The following is a 19,254-nucleotide window of genomic DNA, read 5'->3' on the forward strand; positions in this document are numbered from 1 at the left end:
AGAGAAAGGGACTTGTATGCAAGTGATTGGACCGACTACAGATGCAAGTTTGTTGTTTATATTTAATTAATATTTTCCACTCTTTGCTGCCCTTACCTGAGGACCTCATAAGCTCTACAAAAGGAGTTACTTAACTTGCAGGCTCCATATGTATGAGATACTGCACTCAGATTTTGTAAAATCTGGACAAAATGGAGCTTTTCAGTTTCTTTGTCATTCCCTTTAGCCTCATCATTTGGGCCAGAGTCAAACAAACTGCAGGATTTTTAGTTTGAGACATGCAGTTAAATTATATAAAAAGAAAGAGATTTCTGTCAAATTTTCCAGTCTCCTTAAATAATTTAAGTACGAGCTTTGGAATGATCAAGAATACACCTACAATCTCTGAAATCGCCCAACATACAGCTAGCATCCTTGTGAAGTCTCCAAATCCTGTAGGTCTCTATAGCATCTAGTGGTCATACGAACTCTTAGATGCACAAAAATTCTTCACAAATAACTTTGGAACTAAATACACAATGTAATGAGTAAATTCTCTAGCACTAGCTATCATTAAGGACGAGACAGAAAATTTATACAAATCTGAATTTGTTAGGCCAAGCTCTTTTTCGTTATTGACATTTAGAAAAAAATAGAAAGATGACTTCAAAAAAGGAAAAATTCCTTTTTCTCCAAATTCTTATTTCTCAAAACCACATTATCTCATTAACATCAACATCTCTCTGAAAAGACACTGCTGAAAGACGCTACACATCAGAAACACAGAGAAATCAAATTTAAAAAATCTGCATGGACATTATTCAAAATGGGTTGAAGAGTTCAAAATAAGGCTTTAAAAAGCCTTAAGAAATAATATGCACAAGGTCTACATTATTCTTTTCAGACCCTTAGATGATCCCAAAAATATTACAATGGGGTAAGGACTTAAACTAACTTTAGAGTAATAAAGGTAAACCCATTTATAATAGCTGAGCGTCACATTAAGTGCTGTATTTCAAATTGGATTCTCATAAACTCAACCAAGAAAAGGAAGCAAACCTGCTACGATACAGACAGCTGTCTTCAGATCAGGAACAGCCATTGGTCTGGGGAGAGACCTGCTATTTCTGATGTTACTGGTACCAGACAATGCCCAGCACCTTTCCACTGATGTATTTGCTTGGCTGTAAGATTAAAATTGGCCTCTACAAAAGAACTATTTAAGACACTGACCAGAGAGAATCTGGCAACCGCTGAAACATTTATAATTACAACAGCTGTTAACGCAAAATACTTTGCAGCCATATTTCAGCATTGAAACTTTGTGGTCATATACAGTAACATACAGCTTTCTGAGTGAAATCAAAGCATGGAAGAAAAGGGATGAGGAGGGGCGTAACAGTCCTCGTACCCCTGCCTGAGGAGCCAGAGCACTGGCTACCAGCCTATAGACTCCCAAACCACACTGCTTTAGTTATGAAGTTATCCATCCTGGTGGGGTGTCTGGTTTTCAGCTGTGTGCTGAGGATTCATAGTAGACATAATGGACAAAAACCATCCTTGGTCAAAGCAACCTGGATTTCTCTTTTAAATATTAATATGCCCTCCCTTGAGCAGCTTCATATTGTCATCTTTTAAATGTATTGCAGAGAAGTATGACACTATTTGTGCATTCAGAACACCCACTTTGTCTGCAATAACTGTGTCTGCTGTGGGATGGTTTCAGACAGAAGTGTAGTGAAAGGACTGCACAAACATGCCAAAATGAATGGATACAGATGTCCACTGATGGCTGCTACTGCTCATTACTTTTACTCTCATCAGGTTTCTAGATGCGACCTTATTTTTCAGCCCAAGCATTTCATACCTTTCTTGTGAAATTCCAATGTACCACACCCAATTACAACTAATTCTGTAATTGTCATTACAAAAACATTTCTCACAAACTCGTAATTGAACTGTACAACCCTTGCAAAGGCACTGTAGTTGCAGGATTATTTAGGTAAAATCAGAACATGCTGAAAAGTTACCTTAAGGGAAAACAGCCTATGTATCTTTATCTCTTCTACTGAATATTGTGCTGTTCGAGCCCTGGGGACATTCACTACTGTACAAACAGTGAGAGCAAAGCCAATGCTCTGCCTAAATCCTATTTCTGCCCTCCAGGCTAAAGCAGAACAAAGCATTCCAGGGGCCTCCTGGGACACATGGAGTGCTCATGTGTAGCCCTGTCCTCTCTTTTTCTGCATTGCTAAATTTTACCCCTTACTGCCTAGCAGGCTATTTCAGGCTTAAACCTCTCTCCCACTCTCCACGTTGCCTTCCAGGCCTTGCGTCAGTCATCCTTGGTTTTTCAAAACCGACGTTTCAGTTTCTAGTCCAAGATTCAGCTTCTGGAAGCAGGGATTCTTGCAATGACTGTGTATTATGAAACTTCTTTCAGATTGAAAAGCTCTTTGTATTTGATCAAGTAGATTAGGAAATTGGTCTGAAAGGTGGAAATTCATTTCACTTTCAATTTTCTGGCACACAGTGCATTTTAGACATAGAAGAAGTTGCTGGAAGAGTTTGTGAAAAGCCATCCTGCTCCCCACCAGCCACAAAGTGTTATTTCAGCCAGAAGATTGCTCTGCGACTAGAATTCCACCCAAATTCAAACCTCAAATGAAGTCACGAGTCATCCCACAGACACTTACACATAGAGATCCATAGGAAATTCTTTCATCATGTGTGTTACAATGAATTCCACCATCAAATCTGTCACAAAAGGAAATGATAATGTAAGTATTGAGCTAGCTACGGTTAACTTCTAGTAGACAACAATGAAGAAGTCAAACTACCCCACACCCACCTACCTTTACCAGACAATAGTCCTGCTTAAATGACAGAAAGTTCACTTTTGTTTGTTTTAAAGAGAATTAGACGTCCTCTGGAATTAAAAAAAATTAAAAAAAATACTGGAAACTGAGGGTACATAATGTAATTTGCTTTCAGGCACTGCTTCCCCATATGCTTTCTCCCACTATTAGTCAAATAAAGAATACACCACGAATTCTGATGCTTAGAATTGCTTTTATATTTCAAGCCTTGTCACTAATGGAAAATTCCATTGAGAAGCACATTTTAGAAAATTATTCTTACCAGAAACGATGCACAACCTAGATGTTTACTTAAAGAGGAGATATTGTAGAGAACACCTATTTTTCCCTAAAATAAATTCTGAAGCAATCAAACCTAGTTTGATCTCAACACAGGCTAAGCTTCTGCTTAACTCATTCAGAAAAAAATATAATAAAAAAAATAAAATAAAAAAAGGAGAATGTCTTTAACATTAAAGGGCTCCCAATGTGAGGATAAGAGGTGAATAGTATAGAAATACAATTGAAAGAGATAAGTTACTATGGCTCAGCTAATGAATACTAACTGAATGTGTGTTCTCTGCCTAACACAACTTCAGCACAAAATGCTTAACCCATGCCAGTGGTAACAATTGTGAGATGTAACCTCCTAGGGCACTAATAGCCCAGCAATATGACTCAATAGGGACTAAAAACAGTCTAGGGAAAGAGTGTATAAAATCTGATAGGTCTAGAAAGATTCTTCATGCAGCTGTTGTGTCTTGGCTTCAACAATCACCTGTTTGAAAATGCTGGAGTCTAAGATTGCTTCCATATCATCAGGCTTAAGAGTCACTCAGGGATCCAGGCTCCATCCATTTCTGCACCCATTTATGCTTTTGGCCTCCACAGTAACAAGTGTCAGAATTTAATCATAAGCTGCGTGAAAAGCTTTCAACTGTGCCTCCATATCCACAGGCAAACCAACCCTAGCTACTGACATTCCTATTGGGTTTTTTCTCAGAAAAGGCTAAATGTCCAGCAAACACCTTCCCCCCAAGAAACACTTGTCCTTTCTGTAGGTTTGCCCTTGTTATATCATCTAGAAAGTACCTGTGACCCCCTGTTACTACACTCACCTAAAACTCTGAATTTATTACTCCACTGCCCTCCCTGTTGTTACTTATTCAGGTAAAAGGGGCCAACAGGCTTCTGCAAAACTTACTGTAAATGTATATAGGATTTCTTGCTACAGAGCAGCAATCTTGGATTTAATTTCTCTGTGAGACAGCCAGGTAGAGATGGATGGTCCCTTGCTGGAAATATCTTTAGTACACAGCCACCCTCCTTTTAAGTCCACCCACCCCTCCCCTTAAACCACAAATCTCATATTTCTATAGCAGAACAAAATAAGCTTGGGGAACCACAAGCACACACACACTCTAACAATACTCACCAAGCACCGCACACACCAGCGGGCGACAGGGCAGGTTCTTGTCTGCTGCTTTCTTCCTATGTCTCATTGGCTTCAAACACAAAGATGAAAAGAAGTCAGTAGAAGCCTGAAGTGACATTCTGTGTATTACCATATTTTTCATGCAAATCGTACCATCAGCACAGGCTTCCCTTTGTCTTTTTCTCCAACTGCTATCTCGCCTATATTAATCCTAAAGGCTGTGGATGGAGCAATATTGTGCCCACTTTCAGCATGCTGACCACCGGGTTTTTGTTCCTCTAGCCGTGTAACCGGAGGGCACTGTTATATCATGGGGGTGAAGAAAAAAAAACGAAGAAAAGAAAAAAGAAAAAATTCCTCCCCCTTAGTTAACATATTGATTTTCATACAGAAGTCTGATCTGCATTCTTAACAGTGTGTGCAGTATTAAATGGCTTTGGTCTTTATTGTAACAGATCAGAAAGGCTAATTGAATGGCAAGTTTGTTGTTAAGCAGGAATGACTAGCATCCCCGCAGTGTGCTCACTATAAAGTCAGATGTTTGTTTCTGTCCTGGACTAGTGACACTTTCAAGTGCTGCTACACTGTCAGATGAGGCGGAACTTGCCAGTACCACAAAGACAGAACGCATCAAGGTAAGATAACCATTCGAGTAACTTGTAACTAAAGCTTCATGAGCCAGGTAAGGACACTTCCTCCACAGACACCTATAGGAAAAAGCTCCCTGAAGGTGAGTCACCCCATCCAGGATGAAGCATAAGCCAAATCAGAGCACTCAGTGTAACTCCAGCTGGCTGTTAATATATCACATAAGGGCTAATGCTTGCTGAAGATTAAGGCAGAACATTCTCTCTGCCACTGATTTCCTCAGAGACCTCATAATACACAGCTCCTCCCCAGCTACACAGGCCTCTGAATTCACCAACAGGGCAACCAGTTCTTTGTTCTTTGAAAGAGTGAGACATTCTGAAAGTGATTTCAAAATCATTTCACAACTACTCCATTTCTCTCAGTATTTCCACATGCCTTGGCAATCTAGGTTAGATGTCTGTGACACAGTTTTCAACATACAGGGACTCAAATCCTGTGTGTTCTCATCCCAAAGAGAAAACAGACCATCTGGAAGAAAAGACTCACCATCCTGTGTAGGTTTACTCGAAAATTCATGTTGTCATCATGGAGAAAAGCGTTAGCATACTGATCCTATTGAAAAAATCAAGGAAGGAGATATGAATAGCTAATCAAGTGCCCAACACCTTCCACTTACCTCTCAAATCACCTGTGCTTCAGTGTAAAACTCCCAACATAGCTATAAGGTTAGAAAGCCACCTGTCACCTCCTCTTGTCCCCACCTATGTTTCCAGTCACACAAAAGTAAACCCCTCCTGATCCCAATTCCACTTTAGTTAAAGTCTGCACTACTGCTTGTTTTGTTTTCAATTTGTTTTCCATTCTCCTCCTTTGCTCATCCAAACTCTGGACCGCACACACCACAGTGTCAAGATTTTAACAAGTGCTGTATAATGCATGAAGTGGTTCTCCAGCATGCAAGTTCCTGTGACTGTGTGGACAAAAGGTTTATATTGGCATTTTGATGGACCCATCATGCCAGAAGTTACTGCACTACTAGCAGGTAGCTTTATCAGCTGTCCACCCCTCAAGGAAAGCTCATTCCAAGACCAGCTCTAAATCCAAATGATTCCTCCAGATAATGCACAGCCAGGTTCAGTAATAAATACCAGAACCAAACCATGCCCTTGCTATATAGAAACAGAATTTCTTATCTTGTATTACCTATGCATCCACCTGAAGAACTCAAGTGCCAAAACCATTTAACTACAAATATCTGAAATGCAGATGACTAGCTTTCAGACTGCACCCTGAAGAAACATTACTTCAGAATCCTTACATTGGCTATCAACATCGTTCCTTTTTATTCTTTGTTAAGACTGAAAGGTCTTTACTGGCAAGCAAGCAAAATGCAAATGCCACGCAAACTCAATCACCATTCAGGACATCAGTCAAGCCATTAGTACATACTTCCCAGGAGAGAGGACCGCTGACACAGCTCTGTGAACTGCCTTCTCACCCTACTACCAGATTTGCTACCTGTCTTGCTTGTAGGGACCTACAACCATGCGGCTTTCTTTCAGACTCTTCTTAGGCAGGAAGGGTACGGCACTGCTCATGTTTAGCATGAACAGCACAGAGCTGAAAGCCATTAGCACATTACTCACCTAAAAGCCACACCATAAGGTCACTCAACAGCTAAGAGAGAAAAGGCTTAGGTTCACTCTTTCCTCTCTTCATCCCTGGAAGTCGGCTATCCCAAATAAGATGATCCAATTTTCAAGTTTCAAGTCAATTTTAACAGTACTGCATCAGGTTTATTAACAGAACGTTAAGTGCCTGAGGTCCTCACTACTCAGTACCACTGTGCATCTTCAGCTCCTGGTCAACAGTTGGCAGGGGATGTGCATGCAGATAGAGCCCTGTAACACACCACCTACTGAACAGTGTCACACAAGAAACCTACCTCTGCTATGCACGTCAGGATAATCAGACACAGCTTGCCACTGTGCAGCCGGTGCTCATCTGCAAGAAAAAACAAGTCCTGCATGAGCCACGCAAGCCTAGCAATGCTGAAGAGTGAGATAGCTGTTGCAGCAAGGGAAAAGCCCAGCCTTGGAGATTCTTCACACTCCTACTTCCTCCCTGACAGCTAATAGTCTAATTACTTTCATTAAGCACTCATCCTCCAGCCTGACCACTACACCTCACCAATTTTTCACCACTCTGCACCAACAGCAATGTTTCTGATTTGAGCCTCCAACCGCACTGTAACTATTAGTGGGACTTCTGTCTCATTCAGTTTTATTTCCACAGATATTCTAAATACTGGGGTTAGTCCCTCTCTTTCTGTCACAGCAGAGAGACACTTTTCCCTCTCTCAGACAAGGTGGAAAGAAAAAGATCAGCTTTGCTGTAGGTTATGAAACAAGCAGCAAAGCTTTGGTAGAGGCACAGCACAGTGTAGCAGAATGACTCCTGACATTATGCTCAAAGTCCTGAGTTTTAACCCCAATACTGAGAGACATGACCTAATTTACTTGGTGCAAAATCATGAAAGAAGGAAGTCTGCAAAGACTTAGCATTTTAAGCCAAAGGAATTCCACCCTGATCATGCTCTGCAACTTGTTATTCATCTTACAACTTCAAGCAGCTTTTCCCTGAATGACAATTGGAGGACTGAGAGACTCACAAATAGAGAGGTACTAAGGCAGAAAAATGTGAATTTTATTTGGATTATTTAAAACTCTTTTCTCTCAATTTTAACCTTGAAAAAAAAAAAAAACCCAAAACCCAACAACCAAGATACAGTCATAGAGTGATTTAGGATGGAAGAAACCTCTGGTCCAATCCTTGCTCAAAGCAGGGCCAGCTAAGATCAGGTCATTCAAGACATCGTCCAATCAAGCTCATTTAAAAATCTTTGTTATAAAAACCAAACCATTCACAGCACACACTCCCAAAACCACAAAAAACAAACAAACAAAAACCAACCACAACATACCTATAACTAAATTCTGAGGAAGCTGAAAACCGCACATTCCTGAGACCTCCAACAGCTTCTCTAAAGCATAAGACTACTAAACATGTCATCCCAGGCATCTGCCTTAGACTTAAACTTGGAAGAAAGGGAAATCTGAAACAGTCAGACCACTTTCATATAAATCAGAAGACAGCATCAGCCAAACTTCTTGCCTCTTTTACAAACACTTCACTAGTTAGTGTGCATATGGTAATCTATAAACACAGATAGAATGGGTTTAGCTAGCTGTTTGTCTAGTTTGCCTCCTTTGTTTTCTTTCCTATGCTGCTGAGGGACAGATATTTACTAACAAGACGTGCCCTGAGGTGTGCTGATTTCATCTAAGATGAAGAGGAATTTCGGAATGGGAGAGTTAATAGTCTCTCCTATGTCTCCTTACCTCAGCTAAAATGTTTAAGTGAAAAGTTTTCTACTCCAGCAAAGCAGTAGAAATCGCCTCAAAGAACTGTGATACACTGGAGCCTTGTTATTTTCCTGTTGTAAGGCCTCCCTGTATATTTTTGTAGGTGCTGCTACCACCTGTCTCTCTGGGGATTTTACTGTAAAGGATCCTGTCTCACACCAAGTACTCTGCCTTCAGCCAATGTGCTGTGAACGCCATGCTATTTTCAGCAGTTATGGGGCAGCTATGCAGTCAGTTACTCGCACAGACACTTGGTATTTTCACAGCATCCTTCATTAAAGGAACAAAGCAGACCACTTCTTATGAGGAGGTATAACAGTATGAACCCTGTTTTACAGATAGGAAAAAAATGATGCAGAGTTTTTGTTTCTCCCAAGGCAGCTGCCTCTGACTGACACAAGAGAGAAAACAAGAGGAGGATCTAGCAAACACAACCTATTAAATTATGCTCTGTGGGACAGGACCAAAACAAGTGTCTAGTACTGGATGTGAACAAACCAGTGGCCCTTCTAAGTGTTTCCTGTCTGAAGACATGGAGTAAGTTAGAGTTATTCATTCTTCTTTTCTTGTTGCTATATTGGTGTCACATGCTTGGTCTTACACAGAAAGAAAAAAAGTTAGGCAGGGCCTCATCTATTATCAAAATATAAGGACAGAAATATACCCACTAGAATTAATAAACACTGCTTTGGAAGGCACACTTTTTTTTAAACAATCAGTCAGTGGAATTCACTGCCACATACTTCCATGGCAGCAAGGAGATTAAGTCTATAAGCCACACAAATTTCAAATGTTATACAAGCTAGAACCAAAGTAAATAAAGAAACATCAAGTCCTGTCTCATATCAGGATAAACACATCTCTTGCTGGCTTGTTTAGTAAGGAATCCCCTCTATCAGATTTCACTCCATCTGAAACTAATCCAGTTTGGCAGTTCCTGAGGCCCTACACAGACTTTCCATATTACAGTGACTAATAAGTGCAGAAGTTAAATTGAAAAACATAAAATTGTTCCATCAGAGACTTGCATCAGCAAGAGAGACCCTGAGAAAAACAAATGAGAATGATGAGAGAGCTGGTAAGCCCTCCTCATGTGTGCAATCTATAAGAAATGACTGAACAGAGATTGAGGTGGTTTAGCTTCAAGACAAAAGCAAGAGGAAACATGAAAGCAGACTTCAAATACATAAGGACTGTCACGAAGAAGAAAGAAATAGTCGTTCTCAGTATCTATCTTGGAGAAGATAACTAGTAATTAACTTAAATCGCAGCAAAGAATTTAGGATGCACATGAAGCTTTCTCACTATAAGGGTAGTTAAACACTGGAATGGATAGTCTAAAAATGATACTCCATTATCAGCGTGTCTTTGTGCAACCTGTTCACAACATATCTGAGAAAAGATAAAGGTAAACCTGATTCTGCCTTGGTTTTGAGGGCTGCACTAAATATTTTTGTGAAGTCCCTTTTGGTCCTAATTTCAATTATCCACTTTTTCCACAACTAGCTTGCATACTGAACAAGAACAAGACAGCCAGGTACAATTTCACTGCAAGCTAGCAGGTACAAGGAAACTCTCCTGCCTGCTCTGTTATACAGTGCCAAGCATTCAAGTTCAATAATCAATGTGTCGTAGCTCTGCAGCTGTCTCCCTATTTTTGTTCAGTTGCCACATCTAATTTGACAGCAAAAGTTGGTAATGGGCTGAAATATGATACAATGATCATTTGTTGTGTCACGCCATGGTCCTGCCCATACAACCACTGGGCAAAACAGCACCCTTGGGTACCTTGAGCAGGAGATGAAGCAAGGCTTCAATTCCAGCAAACTGAAATTAACCCCCACAAAACTACCAGAAGAAACAAAAAGCTCAATATGGAAATTATATATTGTCAAGCATATTAGTGTAAGTCACTGCTGTCCTCTTTATAATTAAAGAGCTGCCTGTTTAACCAGCAAGTACCAAAGGACTAAGGAAATATTTCCTCCTAATGCTGAGCTTTGCCTCCTGTGTCAGCTTCTAAATCTTCTTAAAAATTCAGTTTGCTGGTACATGACTTCCCCTCTCTCACAGACAGCATCTGGGAATCAGACATGCCCACACCTCCTGCATAAGGACAGGCTTGGTTACTAGGTACTATTATTATTATTACATTCTTTCCATATTTGACTTCTCTACTGCAAGCATTAGGTCTCTCCTAGTCTCATAACTCTTATCTTGCAATAAGAAACAATTTCATTTTCTCAAAAGGTGGAATCTTTAGTCCTCTAAAGGGATGCCAGTTAACATCTATTTCTGGAGTCACTAGACATGTTCTTATGTCCTCCTGACTTCAAGAAGCACTGCTTGCTGCATCCACAGCTGCATCAACAGAATTTATTTACCTTTTGTGTCCTGCATTACAATCGAGCTGTACTTCAAGAAGGTGATCAGCAGGTTGCTAGTTTGCACGTCAGCATCCAAAGGCAGCTCTGCAGAGCTTATAACTGGAACAAAGCAGATAAGATACGTTTACCCTCCACAAATACAAGAGATAACTATACAGAGAACCAAGTCACAGATGCACAGATCTAGGATAGGATCAGCTTATTTACAGGGTCGCCTGACCTCCTCTCCCTTCATGACCACCCAGCAAAGATTTTGTTTTGAAGACCGGTACCACTCCCCCAGAGACCATTTCTCCTGCTCTAAGTATAGGTTGTGGTACCCTGCAAAGCGATGTCCTCCTCTGTCCTGCCCCACAGCCCCTGAGGGAGATCAGCCTGCTGTTTTAGCACTCATCAACGTTCCCAGCCTAGGGAGCTCAAGATACTCTCACCGATATCCAATTAATTCTTACAACCAACACAACTAACATTCACACCATTGTCAGTTTGGGAAGAAACGTGCCCAGCAAAGACCCCTCTCAGTTTCAGCAATTTTGGAATTTCAGTTACAACAACAGCCTCTCTTGCAGAAGCAACACACAAGACAGTAATGTAACAATTACTGCATGACCAAAATGGTAGAAAAGAGACGTAGAAAGAGCAGCTTTATAAAAATCAAGAAGCAGAAGCAATCATAGCTTCTGCTAGAGAAATCACAACACAGCAGGGAGCAGAAATGTACTTTCCATACCTGCAGCAGTACAGCAGTTCACTGGCATTTCTCTAGGATACACTCCTCCTTACCAGCAGCTGTGCTTTTGACACCTTAACACCGGACATCATCTACCTTAGACTTTACAAGAAGCTATCTCAATTACTCAGCTAATTGGACAATGTGCTCCTGCTCACTCCCCATGTACCATCTGAAGCACCGAGTTTATAAGCTGTCAAACATCTATCATGTGCCTGAGCCACATTTTTACTGATGACTGAGGCCAAGCTGTCCGCAAGGGCCATTCTCAGCCTCCCCACTCAGAAATGCTTTACAAGAAATACTGAAGCAGGGAAGGATAAGTAGGATAAATGCAGCATGAATTTACCTGCAGATCCTGCCAGATAAGTCTGACATCATTTAAGATAAATTAGCTCAGACAAAAAAACAAAAACCAAAAACCCACAACCAAAAAAACCCAAAACTGATAGAGCTAATCTAGGAGAACTTCAGTAAAGCATTTAATATGGTTCTGTATGAAAAATTAAGAGTGAAGCAGATATGTGAGAACCAATACAGAAATTTAAAGTATATCAAAGATGTGGCAATTAGAGAAATTATTAGTCTGGGAAGAAGTTAGTACTTGAATTCCTTAGGTGTCAGTTTAGGGAATAGTTCTCTTTTTTCTGAGTGACCTGGGCACAAGAAACAGTTGTTTGCTAATGAATCTGCTAATGGCAGAAATTTGGGATATGTAAATACAGAGGAATATCAGACTGCACACAAAGAACAGGATAAAAACAAGGACCAGATAATAAATACAAGATGAAATTCAACAGTGCAAGTCATAAGGTCAGGAATTCAGGGATTTATTTCCATGGTAAGCCAAGAGCTCATCAGCTGCAAATGAAACACTGTGATACCATGGTACACTATCAGATCACGAGATGACAAGCTACCAAGACAAAGCACTGAAGAGTGTGGTCCTTCAACATATCCAGAAATGCCCTTCCAGCAGAGATAGGAACACAGTAATGCCCCACACAAGGTGCTGGCAAGACCTTGTCCCAAACACTGTGCATAATTACACTGATCCCACGTTCAGAGAGGATGAACTCATACTTGAACAAGTTTAGAGACAGGCTAGTACACTGATCAGAGGAACAGAGCGCCTTTCTTATGAGACGGCAAAATACACAGGCGAGTAACCCAACATGAAAAAGAGTTACCTATATTCCAAAGTGAGGTTAACATGATGATAAACAGGTATAAACTGACAAGAAATGCAGGTTGGAAAGTTGAAGATTTCTAACCAAGGAACAAGATGCTGAAACTGCATCCCAACAGGAAGTATTGGGAAATAAATTTAACAAATTAAGACAGAGTTTGATAAGTTTAAGGGATTCTATGATGTACCCACAAACACAAGGCACTAGATTCAAGGAGTCGAGTGGATCTTTTCCAGCAATATGTGCCTGTCCTGACATGACAGTAACACTACTGTTCTGGCTGCCTGGGAGCTTAAACTCACAATTTTTCACATATAGGAGGTCACAGGTGGCTACAACTACAATTGCCGCAAGGCGCTCTCTCTTCTCAAGCCATAAAGATAGGCTAAGATAGGGCTCCCTTTGTACTGGAAACAGACCACTAGGACACACATTTTAAGAACTGTGTGGTGTCTTTTCCATCTATCCTCAGGAATGCTCAAGGCTTTTCTTACTCTTGAGGAAAGAAAAAGGTATTTATGATGAGACTGGACCTTGCAAGAAGTGAGGAATTACATCTGGGTTTTGGATGCCTAGGTTTGGGGCTCTGAGGGGAAGTGATATGATCCCGTACACAACTGTATTTTGGTTCAGAGAAAAGTCTGCTTTAACAAACAATGTCTTCCATAATTCAAGCCTTATGTCATAACCCTGTAACGAGGCAAGTAAGGCTTATTTGCCCCAGAACTGGGGCAAGCAGAAGCACAGAAGGATGGAGGAGTTAAACCAACAGTAAAAGGCAGGATTCTTTAAACCAAACACTGAGAGGCCCAGAGCACAGCAGAGGTTCTCATGGAGCTCAGGATTATACAATCACCTTGAATACAAAATTGTAGCCCTTGGAAACAACAGGCCAAATAGATCAATGTAACCTCACTGTTCAAATCACATCAAAGAAATGATAATGGAGCTTTTAGCTTCTAAAGGCTGCACATCCCCAAGCACAAGCTGGTTTAGTCCATTCAATCTTGAAGCTCTGGGGCTCCTGACACGCTACTAACGTGCCCAGTCTGTTGGCAAAGTCTATGCAATAAGACTGGAAGCTTTTTCACCCCCAATATTATGAATAGCTCAAAGATTTAGCTAAAAGTCTGAAAAATATATTTATATCCCCAGTGGGTCCTTCTGGAGCTGTTACAATGAACGCAGTGAATGAATATTTAACAACAGTAAGCAAACTGACATTTAGATAACTATGGTGACAGGCACACTTGATTTACATATTATGGATCAACAGTTTCTAGCAAAAGTCTCATTTTTTTAAAAAAAGAAGAAATCACTCTGAAGAATACATCACTGCTTATCCTGGTTCATATTACAGACCTTGATTTTTTTTTTTTAACACACATTTTGAAACTTTAAAAAGTCTTAATTCACACTATAGGCTAACAGCCAGAGAAATTTCAAACCAGAATATGAACCCATGAAAAAAAATCTGAAACCCATAGATGGATTTCTACCTGTTGCTATAGACTTGAAAATAGCTCAACTATGCATTTTTTTAAATGCACGTAAAAGAAGAAAGCAATCTTTTCATTCCAAAAAGTCTCTTGCTAATTTTCAGCTATAGGCAAATTTTACAGCTGAGTTGCAAGACCTTAGAAAATGAGGAAAATTCTGACATACCTTTAAAATAACAGCAATACTAAAGCACCAAACTAAATCAGGCCGAGGTCCTCAAGAAAAAAATAATTATCAACAAGAGTAGGGATCAGTAAGGTGACAGAAAATAGAAATAAAGAATGCTTCCCAAAGTAATTGCTGCACATTTAGATCAGTTCCTCTCCTTAAACTTAGTAACCTTACAAGCAGCAAGAAGCCTCAAGCTTCACAAGATCACTGCCTCTGCTGAAAGCAGGATGGAGCTTTTGTTTTGGTTTTTTTGGTACATTAAAACACGAGAGTGCAAGCAACCTGTAAATGTAGGTAAGCATAAATTCTGTCAGTTGTATAATATGGTGTGTGGGTGGATACATTTGCAACGAACATGTCGAACAGAAGCCCACAAAATGCCCGTCCCTCTACATTTTATGTTACATGCAGAGGGAGACTTGAGACATAGGGGGCTTTTTAACTGGAGCTTTTGATATCCATGGTAACCAGACAGAATTCATCCACAAGGAGGATCATCCTTAACTAGGGTATCAAACGACCTGAATAGCTGATATAACTGAGTAACCCAGGCTGCTTTTCCCCAGAAATATTTCCAAATTGTGCTCTATTCAAACTGACTCTGTTCCTTCATTAAACACTTTCTTCAGATCTAGAGTATGCCATTAAAGTAAATGACAACAGCCATTTGATTTCTTCTCTTAAACTACACTATATCTATCCATACCTTCAATGAAAAGGGTTTTATTTGAAATGATTTCAAAGTGTATTTACGTGGACACGTAACGTCTCATTTAGAAGAAAAATCTCAAGGCTAGCAGTCATTTACAAAGGCTATCAGAGAAAAGGCAACAAGAGGGAGGAATACCTCCACACCCAGGTTGGATTTAAATCCCAATTAATTCAAAGATGGGGACAAGTGCATTAACAAGCAGGATTCTCTGTGATTCTCTGTAAATTTGTTCCAATGAGCAATAATCCCAGGCAAAGAACCTGACATTAGAAATATTCATAATAAAAGCCTACACAGAATAACTAACAGGCTGGGTGTATCTTCATGCAGATACTGGGACAGTACTGTTTTCAGAAGGAATATCAGCATAATTTCATACAAGACAAAACAGAGATAAATTCAAGTCAAAGTGTCTTGCTCATGTTTAGTAAGGCAAGTCGCTCCAGGAAGAGACCACCAGGTTACGTTCGCTCCAGACAGACCTCATTACTTGCCATCCTGAGAAAATGCTTTGCTAGTTATTTTACATTTTTTTAATTGTTTTTCCCCAAGACATCGTTATGTTTCTTACCATCTGAAGAAGGCGGGGTGGTTCCAAGTGGAGTGACAGGTGTCGTCGGAATTGGGTTTGTCGGTGTTGTCATCAGCCCCATTTCAGGATGGCTCTAACAGAAAACAGGAATGTCCAGACATACACAGGTCAATAACTTCCCCAGGTTCTCGTCATACAGATCACTACTTGTACTGTTCCACGCTCTCGCACAATAGACATGACTAATGAAGTCTCAAGAAATTTCAACCTCTCCTCCAAACAGCGAGGCTATGCTTCCTGACCTTGGACGTCTAACAATGAAATCGTACATCAATTTCTTTACAAAACATAAAAATATATCAGAAAGTCATGGTTATACCCAGCAGACAGATACCATGCCCTTCCCCAGCACAGAATGGGAAAGGGTATGCAGAAAGCCTACACTGATTATAGCTTCCAATTTCCCCCTAAACAGCCTAAGGGTGTGCATTTGAAGTCTTCCTCCAATATCCTTTTATTTCTCTTTCTAAAAGCAAATTCTCCTCACTCCTGCCCTCCACCTGCTCATATTCATAGATGATGGCAATTTATTACTTCCCTGTCTCACTATAAAGCCCAGGCACTGCAGAAAAAGAGTGCATAACATAAATAACACTATCATTATCGATCCTCTCAGCTTCCATCAGTCGGTTACTCTCCCTATTTCATCTTTGCTAATAGTTGCCTGTCTAATTACTGCTTTGACTTTACTCTGTAAGCTTCCAGATCTATCCTCACTGGTGAGACTGTAGGCAATTTGCCATGCTATTTTAAGTCCGGCTGCCAAGCAAAGCGTCCATTTCATAGGGCAAGTTTTACATAAATGTATCATCCACCTTAATATATCATCACAATTTCGAAGTAAATGCAAGGGATACAGAACTGCTGATTTGATGTTAGTTCCATAGAATTTTTCACAAGTGGATACTCTCCACGTTGTCTTAGAATATATCATTTTATGAGCAACTATAAATGCATGTATTTTATGGGAAGCACTGATTTAAACTTTAAAATACAATTTTCCATTGAAAATCTTACATAAACCAGGTTTGCTTACATAGCTTTTGCTATGGTGTTTACCTTTCTTTTCCCCAAACACCAACTGTCAGTTGAGAGAGAATAGTGCCACCTAGCAGCAAAAACTGAGGACCAACAAGCTGCTAAGTATACCAAAACTTTAACGCTTCAGGCATCAACACAACTGTATCCCTGCTCTTCCTATGTGCCCACAAAGCAGCAGTCCCCAGCAATGGACACCAACTTAGACAAGAGCATTCACCAGCTGTTATGAGGGTTTTTTTCAAAAGACAACATGACCTACCTTGCCCTCTCTTAAATGAAGGATTACGGACAATCCACCCAAGAACATCAGGCCTTGACTTCGATTAAACCCACTGATCAGTGGCTGCTCCAGCTATCATTTTCACAAATAATTAGTTTATCCTTTTATTTTTAATGTAAGAGCTTTTACTCTAGCTGCTCTTTGCCTGCCCTATTCTTTTCCCTGCCAGAGGTGTCTCTTCCCTCAGGTATATCTTGACCACAGAAATGTCTGAGTTGGTACTACACAGACCTGAAAGAGCAGAAATCTCTCACAAGTGGTAAGAATGAATAACCTGGGAAAAAAGAAGCAGGGAACCTCAGCAAATTAACCACCCGTGGAACAGAAGCTTTCTTCAGAGACAGTAGATCTGCCTATCAGACCTCTTCCATCACCACTACTGTCAGGAGCCCCAAAAGGTCTCCTCCGTCATGCCAAGCGTCTAGCCTGTGATGTATGGCTGCACTCCGAGGACCTGAAATAACTGGGGAAAGGTGTTAACTGTTTTGTTAATGTCATTTTTCTCGCAGATCACCAGTGGTACTTACAAACCAAAATTAAAAACCTAAACCCGAAGGTTTTCCTAAACACATCAGGCTCTCCTTCCAGCCGGACACAGCACGATTACTGGATCAGACAGACTTGTTATCTGTCTTCCAGCAATAACCACCTCACAGTGTTTAGAAAAGCATCCAAGGGTTGTGATCACACATATGAAACAGCCCACTGCTTCTCAGAAGGCTGCCATAGCTGTTTCTCCACCATAAACAGCACAAGGAGGAGCGCTATGCTCCGGCGACAGTCTCCCAAGCAAAAGGGGTTGGGCTCTTTGGGCTCTCCAAGGAAGTTTGAACACAAAATAGTATTTGAAACAACAGTCATCATGAATTGATTAGTCCCAAAGCAAAGTATACCCAAACAGACAACAACGTGCAGTCTGTGCACACCCAGACAGGACAATTCATCCAACTTTGGAGCCAGATCAGCCTCCTTCCCTCAACCCTAACTTAACAAGAGCTTGAATTGCTCTGATAGCTGCAACAATCTTATCCCTACCAGTTCACTCACTCCATCACCCCCAAGGCAGTGTCAACAGGGCACAGAAGGCACTCCATGTAGCCCTTCCCACTAAGGGGGGGAAATGGCTCAATTCCAACATGAGCTGTGCCCTCAAAACTCTACTCATTTTCTGACAAGGCAGGAAGCACTTCCTAAAAGTATAATAACCAACGTATAATAAACCCAGGCCCTGGCCCGCTTCTGATCTTTCATGCTCATCTACACCTATGACAGGTATGCAGGGGAAAAAAGAAAAAAAAAGAAAACTTATCTTTTCACCAATTCCATTTCTGACTCTTCAGTTTCAAAGACATCCACTACAAAGAAACGGGCAAACATCACAATGAAACTCACTTGTGCCAGAACTGTGATGAAATTCCGGTTTAAGTGAACAGCTTCATAGAGGGCCAGAAGGATTGCTTCGTTCGTTCTGTGGAAAGGATACAGACAAAAGCACAGTTAGTTAAGGGCTAACACCAGATGAGAATCCCAAGAGCAAATTTTTTCAGAAACATGGCCCATCCAAAAGAAGAAAATTTTCTTCAACTATATAAAACTCTGCCTCTGCAATCCAGTTGTTCTTCCAGTTATTAGTAGTACTTAGCAATCCACAAAGATAGCTATTTTTAGAGCTCAACTAGAGACTTTGTTCTCTTCTTGCTGAAGGTCTCCCTTGTTGCTCAAACAGTGTTTTCCCTTTACAGTTCTTTCTTTTAAGGGCAGAGATTCCTACAGACACCACAAAGCCTCATTTATCACTTGCCCCCTTGATTTAGAAAACATTTTGTTGGGAACAAGAGTGCACAAACCATCACTTCCAGTCTTCCACCTCCAACGTGCTTATTATATGTTAAAACTGCCTCATAAAAAACCACAGGTTTGGGGTTTTTTATACACTTCATTACAAGCAATTCAGCTGTGGCTCCTCCTGCTGCACCCTCTCACTTAAGTGAGAATCCATCCTTTGCACGGGAGTGGTACCATTTTACTTACAAGAGAAGTAGTCTCTCTAGTTTGCTTTGCTACATTAGAACAGCTCCATGATGGAGCAGACCATGTTGACCAGTGTGGTGAGTTGCCACTCATTGTGTAACTATCATCTGTGCACTTACTGGACTGATATCTTCTCATCAGCATCTGCTATGAACATGCTGCCCACCTATGGAAAGAAAGAGTATTGCATAGGAGGAATTTGTGAAAGGTATTAGACAAGAAGAGAGAAGACATGGATTTAACTAAATCAGAAGTGCTCTGGGAGAGGTATTCTCATCGCAGGCACACATGCGACTTTCTAATACTAGTAAAATACAAATGGGAAATGGGAT

At 40.6% G+C, this 19,254-nt stretch overlaps 1 protein-coding gene across 6 annotated transcripts in view; it reads right to left on the minus strand.

Annotated features, from left to right (window-relative positions):
* The window catches only part of ARMH3 (armadillo like helical domain containing 3), a 129,380-nt gene that overhangs the window by 87,584 nt on the left and 22,542 nt on the right, over positions 1-19,254 (minus strand). For all 6 annotated transcript variants that reach the window (XR_008577834.1, XM_054831214.1, XM_054831219.1 and 3 more), the window contains exons 12-19: positions 19,042-19,088; positions 18,284-18,359; positions 15,550-15,643; positions 10,673-10,774; positions 6,809-6,867; positions 5,410-5,475; positions 4,273-4,342; positions 2,676-2,736 (exon numbers count right to left, since the gene is read on the minus strand). Coding sequence is in view for 5 of the 6 variants with exons in the window: in XM_054831214.1 (XP_054687189.1) it covers positions 2,676-2,736; positions 4,273-4,342; positions 5,410-5,475; positions 6,809-6,867; positions 10,673-10,774; positions 15,550-15,643; positions 18,284-18,359; positions 19,042-19,088 (575 nt within the window). In the remaining variant the exon portion in view is untranslated. The remainder of the gene's footprint in view (positions 1-2,675; positions 2,737-4,272; positions 4,343-5,409; positions 5,476-6,808; positions 6,868-10,672; positions 10,775-15,549; positions 15,644-18,283; positions 18,360-19,041; positions 19,089-19,254) is intronic.

This window comes from Grus americana, chromosome 7 (genome assembly GCF_028858705.1).
Source record: "Grus americana isolate bGruAme1 chromosome 7, bGruAme1.mat, whole genome shotgun sequence".
Classification (NCBI taxonomy): domain Eukaryota; kingdom Metazoa; phylum Chordata; class Aves; order Gruiformes; family Gruidae; genus Grus; species Grus americana.